At 44.4% G+C, this 6717-nt stretch overlaps 1 protein-coding gene across 1 annotated transcript; it reads right to left on the bottom strand.

The window, feature by feature from the left end:
* Positions 1–2393: 2393 nt before the first annotated feature.
* LOC100548275 (hephaestin-like protein 1) lies at positions 2394–6655 on the bottom strand (the record flags this gene model as incomplete). Its single annotated transcript, XM_031557732.1, has 4 exons — positions 2394–2541; positions 3705–3918; positions 5092–5304; positions 6479–6655. Coding segments are annotated over 4 exons (752 nt in total), but the record flags the coding sequence as incomplete, so codon positions are not given.
* Positions 6656–6717: the final 62 nt, after the last annotated feature.

Below are 6717 nucleotides of genomic sequence, written 5' to 3'. Positions count from 1 at the left end.
ACAGAATCATAGAATCACTAAGGCTGGAAAAGACCTCCAAGATCATCCAGTCCAACCATCCACCTATCATCAATAGTTCTCACTAAACCATGTCCTTCAACATGCTACAAGCCAGGGTAAAACAAAGAAATCCTGGAATTGTTGACCATTGCCTTGGTACAGTCACAACCCAACAGCTGCCAAGGCTGTGGGCACTGGAGCAAAAGAGAGTTTTCAAGCTTAAATGCTCATGAATTGACTGAAGTAGCTTTGTGTCACAGAGCCACTGCACTGTTTTGGTGGTTCAAGGACGTGGTTTAGCAGAGGGTCGTTAGGGTGCTACAGCTGGTTGCAGTTGGACTTGATCTGTAAGGTCTTTTCCAAGGTGAGCAATTCTATGATTCTGTGATTATGATTCATGCAATAGTGGCTGCTACTGTATGGCAATACCTAAAGACTCAAATAGCACTATATATAGGATAGGCCTATATAGGATGGGTCTCACAATGTAAATTAAGTAATATCATTTATTCTTACAGCAAAAGAACATTTTGTGCATTACAGCACAGGCTTACTGACCTAGCAGAGAACAAAAAGGCTTTCAAGGTGTACCACTACACTAACAGGACAGAAAACTAACAAGAAACTCATCAATCTCAGAGCCATTCAGCCATTCTTGCCATGGGGACAAACACCACTTCTATTAGTCCCAGTGATGGCTTGTTTGGCTTAAATAGGACTGGATGGGCTCTGGGCAGCTTAGGGTGAGCAGCCAGCCAGGACCTCTAGGTGCAGGTGGAGGTGCTGAACAACCTAGGAATTACTTGAGCTTTGAGAGATTTGTTCTTCTTGTTAACTGCTGATTGCAAAAGCCTGAGGAAAAGCCTGCCCTGCAGGCTGGCTGACAGTACTCCTTTTGCAGACCCTAAGCCATCCCAAGCCTGCTCCCACGTGGATACGGGAGATACTACAGCAATGTGCACAGCACAACGCCTCCACTCTACAAACCCGGTGAGCAGAAACAGGCAGAGCTAAATACTGCCAACTGCAACTCTACCCCCGAGTTTCTCCATTTCTGAAACATTTTTAGAGCATCGCCCTGGCGCTAAACACTTTTAGGCTTCCCTGACTATGACTATGGGCTTTCTAATGCATTTTGGAAGTTTGGAAGGGGAAACTACGTTCCTGTTTCTACCCTGATAGGAACAAAGGCTCATTTTGTGCCTGAACATGCTCATTTTGTGCCTGAACGTGCTCACTTGATCAAGAACCTACACACACGACAACACAGAGAACTGCATCTGAATAAACACTGAGCATAATTTGCCTGGAAGAACACATAAGTGTGAATAAGCTTGAAGGAGGGAATATCATTCATATGTTAACATATTTTTTTCTTATATATGGCCTTTGTAGCTGAAAGAAAAACAATGAGCACAGCCTTACCTGGGAGGGTGATTGGTGCCTCAGTTTGTTCCTCACAACCCACTTCTTCTACTCCATGTGCACTTATTGAATAAGGCCTGCTGGCTTTGTTCTTGAACACAATCAGCACAGAGTCACCCACCTCGGCATGAAGCAGTGGCCCTAAATGGAAACAGAAGATGCCAGTGATTAATGCCTCTTTTCTGAATTGTAACCATCTTCCAATAGCTCGGCCTTGGAAAGGAGCCTTGGTCTTTCCTGAAGCCCTCAGGCTCTTCTGTTCTTCCAGTGAAGCCATCAAAACCAGTCTGTTATCTCTGCCACTGAAAAATTCCATATATAGACATAATTTCTTTTTTTCTTTTTAGACAGTAGGAGAGATAATTCACTCTGGAAACAGGTCTCTGAGCAGTTTGTTTTTCAGGAAAACTTTTGTGGATTGTTTTCAGCAGCTTTTGACAGGTGCTTATCAAATTATTTCCTTCAGTTTTGCTCTTCAAAAATAAAAAGGAGATGTCAAATATATTCCTATACAGAAGTAGCATTTATATGGAGTTGACTATTTTACGATTGGTTGTTGCCCACTTCTCATCCCATAGAACCAGCTGATGGTTATTTTATGACATATACAAAACTTTATCTTGCCCAGTTCCAGATAAAAATCTATCCGCTTGTTGAATTATCTATCTACAATGCTTTCCCCATGTTACATGCTCTGATGTTAAGGTGCATCCTGTAAGGTCCATTTTTGCATCTTCCCTGTTAGGATTCTTTCAGAAACTCTGTACTTCATATCTGAGAATAAATCATCCAACTTTAAGTGTAAGAAAGCATTCTTACACTCAGCACTTATGCAAGCTTGATTTAAAATCACCAATAGCTTGGAATAGTCATCAGTGTTATCTCTTTTCCGTGTTAACAAAGCTGGAAAAACTCTTTGTTTTTAAGCTACCCTCTCACTTATCATGTCAGTCTGTGAGCCATGGGAGCTACTTGCCCAGGATTTCCAAGTGTTCCTCCTCTTCTGTCCTCTCTTTGCGCTGCGTAAAGTTCCCATTTGTATACTCCCTGTAAACCACTTTCTTGTATTTTGTACCAATTAGATCTTCCCCTTGGCTGAGAAAAATGTGCCCGTAGCTGCAAAATAAAAAGGGAAAAATGTAAAGCACAAAGTTTACCTGTCTAAATGCTCATTATAGTTGTGTTATACATAATAGATGTGACAGGAACATAAGGCTTGGTCCAATGTGATGATTTATGCAAAGCCTTGTGTACTGTAGGAGCTTTTACACAGCAAGTAATAACAATGATAATCCTCCCTAAATGTACACTGTCTTCAAAGCCAAGGACATACTGCACTCACCACAAACATCTGGGAACACAAATCCTTCAGCCAACAGAACAGCTTCAAGCTATGAGTGGCTTTGGTCACTCACCCCAGTGCATCCGTACCCCAACAAAAGACACTGTCTTTCCCTGCAGACCTGAATCATGGCTTGGGTTGGAAGGGACCCCAAGGATCACCAAATTCCAGCTCCCTGCCACTAGATCAAGTACTAGATCAGATTGCCCTGGGCCCCATCCAGCCTGGCCATGAACACCTCCACGGATGGGGCATCCACCACTGGGCAACCTGTTCAGCACCTCACCACTCTCAGTAAAAACTTTCCCCTGACATCTCACCTAATTCTCCCCTCCTTTAGTTTAAAACTGCTCCCCCTTGTCCTTTTACTATGTATCCTAGGAAAAAGTTGATTTCCCTGGTATTTATAAGCTCCCTTTAAATACTGGAAGGCATGTTATCACAATGCCTGCTTTCACTATTTTTTTGATATGGGTGAGATCAGGGAACGTTAGGAAGATAACCACAGCCTAACTTGTGAGAGCAAATGCTATCACCAGAGGTAAGAGAAGGTTGCTATACCCTGGAGAGATTTCCTTTCCCCTCCTGCACCTGCTGCAGGATGCTCTTTGAACCTCCAGCACCTGCTGCTGAGGCGGGTTCGAGCACTGCCTGGCCGCCAGGGGGCACTGGCGAGCTGTCCTGTTCATGGCTGCTCCTCCCCGAGCTCCCCCTGCCGGCCGAGCTCCCAGTGCACTGCGTACGAGCTGAAAATGCCCAGCAGCGTGCAGTGAACAGCAGCCTTTTGGCAGTAGTGGATTTAATATCCTCTTCATCACTCATAAGATTGTGCGGTAGAAGCCCTAAGCCTTCTGCACGGAGCAAAATGGACAGTCCCTTACTTCGGCTGACTAGCAGTGCTGCGCCCCACACCCACCAAACTTCTTGTTTTGTGTACCTTTCCTCGTTGCTGCTGATATTGTAAATCTTTGGTGCTGAGCTCTTATTTGAGGCATAGTCCCACTCCACCTCCTCCGCAGCGATGTAGTAGAGCCTGACGGCACTGCGCTGCTGCTGGGCTCGGCTGGCATTGCGGCAGCTGCTGACCTCGTAGAGGTGCTTCATCCCTCCGACAAAGTGATCGAAAGTCCTGCAAACCACTTTGAATGTGCCTGGGAAGGAAAGTTCTTGAGATGGAGGTGACTGTGAAAGCAAGTAACCTGGCAAATTGACTCCCCTGCTTTGTTCATCTCTGGTCTGTCATCCAAAAAAATGAACCCTAATCTGTGATGCTGTATAGAAAGCGAGGTGAGGGGCAGTTTATATCACTTTTGCAAAACTAAGATGGCTGAAAGGGAAACTAGTTGGTAATGTGAGCAAGCATCAGTCATCTCCTTTAGTCATCACATAGACTGTGGCCATGAGATGTCTCAGAGTGGGCACCCAGGAGTCCTATGTGTACCTCACCAACCTCAATTAAGGCATGGAGGAGCAGAGTGTGTGTTTCAGTTATGCATGCTCAGCTCAGTGGACCAAGATTAGAAGCATAATCCTGCCTAGTCTGGATCTCAGTCCACTCATTCTGCTTCTAGGGTAGAAGTGGGGGAAAAGGTAAAGTAATGTGCTGTTAAGAAAAATCACAGGTGGTGGTGACTGTAAAGATCTGATCATTCATTCATGCCTGCTTGTGGCCAGTAGAGGATTAGCTGTCAAAGAATAATGGGCTCCCAGACTCTGTTATTCAATGTAATTCCTAGAGCGCAGTTTTCTGATGGACAGTGGAATGTATAGAATACACACCTGCTGTATAGAATGTATAGAAATGAACCTGCTGCCTTGCAGAGCTCTACTCTTTGGTGTACATATACATTTCATTTTCAGCACCTTGCCAGAAAAGCAGTCCTGCCTGAATTCTCAGCTGCACTAAGTCCCCAAAGTCCAGATAGAATCACAGAATGGCTGAGCTGGGAAGGGACCTCTGTGTCCATCTGCTCCAACCCCTGCTTCAGCAGGGACACCCTGAGCAGGATGCCCAGGGCCATGTCCATGTGGCTTTGGAAGGTCTCCAAGGAGGAAACCACAGCTTCTGGGCAGCCTGTGCCACTGTTCTGTCATCCATGCAGCACAGAATCACTTTCTGGTGTTCAGAGAGAACCAACTGTTTTCCAGTTTGTGCCCATTGGCTCTTGTTGTGGCACGGACCACCACTGACAAGAGTCTGGCTCCTTCTTCACTGCCTATCCCCACTCTTTCTCTCTCCCTCACACTTCCCATCTCTCTGGTTGTTCTTTAGGCTGCCTGATTTCTGTGAGTGCCAGAACACCAAGATAAGCACAGGAACATACCCACACGGTCTGGCTGCATCAGTGCTGTCCCTGATAAATGAGGAAACAAGGCCAGGCCATCCCTCGTTGTCCCTCTTAGGTCGATGTTGTTTCCTTGAAATTGAACTCCGTGCATGTCATAGTGACTTCCCAGTCCGATGAGGTGCCAGGAGACCTTGTCATCCTTGCACATGGCCAAGCCTGGCAGGTTACCAAACAAGTAACCGTTGACAGCTAGAGGAGAAGAAAAGAGCCCGGTTAGTGGCTCAGCACAGAGCCTCCCATCACCTCTGTGGCAAGAAATTTGCAACTGAGCAAGTCATAACTTTAATTAGAGGGGCATTCTGTGAAGCAAAGGTAGCAGCAGAAGAGACCAGTTAATGTTTAAATGCTGTTCTTACAAGCTCTTAGCTCCTACATTTTTCTTAACCTATAAAATCTTGTAATAATCCCTTGTAGGGATTTAGAGATTCTCCTCTAAACTTTCCAGAGTGCTTCACAGTTGCTGGTTAAATATATAAATCAGGTACCTCCTTTTCAGTCTGGAGAAAGTATAACCAGATAATTGAGGACATGGAGTAGGACATAAAAAATTTCAGTTCTGATGCAGCTTTCCTATGTGATACTGACTTCTGATTTCCATCTTTACTCCCAAAATGTATCTCTTTTAAATTTCATCATGAGATGCCACCTCATAACAGATAAATAAAATAGAAGGGTCCAGAAAGTCTAGAGGTGAGTTTATTGTAAATGTATTCAAAGAGGGACAATCACTGCAGGGTGACAGTTGGAGACATTGTACCTGCAGTGCCTGCGCACATTTCGCTCAGTAGTTAACTGTTCACTATCAGTACATATTCTTGATGCTCTCAGGACAACCAAATCACAGGTTATGTAAAGTTGCTCAAGTCTGTCCATGTCAGGAATAATGTTGAGGATATCTGTGCCGAAGTCAGACATTTACGTACAGAAGTGATGTTTTAAACCATGACTGGACATTTCCTTAGTCTTCACCCCTCCTTTGATGGAGTGGTCACTGCCCAAGTGGAGCTGGCAGAGCAGAGAGGGTGAACCTTCATTGCTGGAGACAGTGTCAAGCCCTGTGGCTACACTGGAATCACCAGTGAACATCAGCTTTTTCTGCAGCTGATGTGTGACTCTGGCATTATACCTTCTTACAGACCTAAGGCTACACTCCATTTCCCTTTCTCCAGCTGTAGTTGATATGTGGTTGCAGTCCTTGTTAATGTGTCAAGGATTCAACATTCAAAGGACATCAGGAACCAGCCATATACTGACTGACAACTTTCCACCTCACCCTCCAAGGCATTGCAGTCAGCTGTGAATGAGGACAAATTTTGTCATTGATGACTGAAGAAAAGATATCATTAACAGATATATTTCATACCATGCATTTTGTTGGATTCCTTGAAATCTGCATCATTTTCATCTACTTTTGAAGGGTCTCCAGTAAAAGCTTCAATATTCTTGTTCAGATACCAGCTGTCATTTTCATCGAAGATTGAAAAGAGGAGGTAGAATTCTCTACCTATTCCTTTCTGTAGCCAAGGAGAAAGCCAACACACTAAAATGAGTCTGCAAAGAATTATCCTAGTGAAAAATTATCTTTTTTTAATAACAACTATA

The sequence above is a fragment of the Meleagris gallopavo genome, unplaced genomic scaffold, assembly GCF_000146605.3.
Source record: "Meleagris gallopavo isolate NT-WF06-2002-E0010 breed Aviagen turkey brand Nicholas breeding stock unplaced genomic scaffold, Turkey_5.1 ChrUn_random_7180001953075, whole genome shotgun sequence".
Classification (NCBI taxonomy): Eukaryota; Metazoa; Chordata; class Aves; order Galliformes; family Phasianidae; genus Meleagris; species Meleagris gallopavo.
Note: the sequence above shows the minus strand (reverse complement) of the source record. Positions and strands in the feature narration are given on the sequence as shown.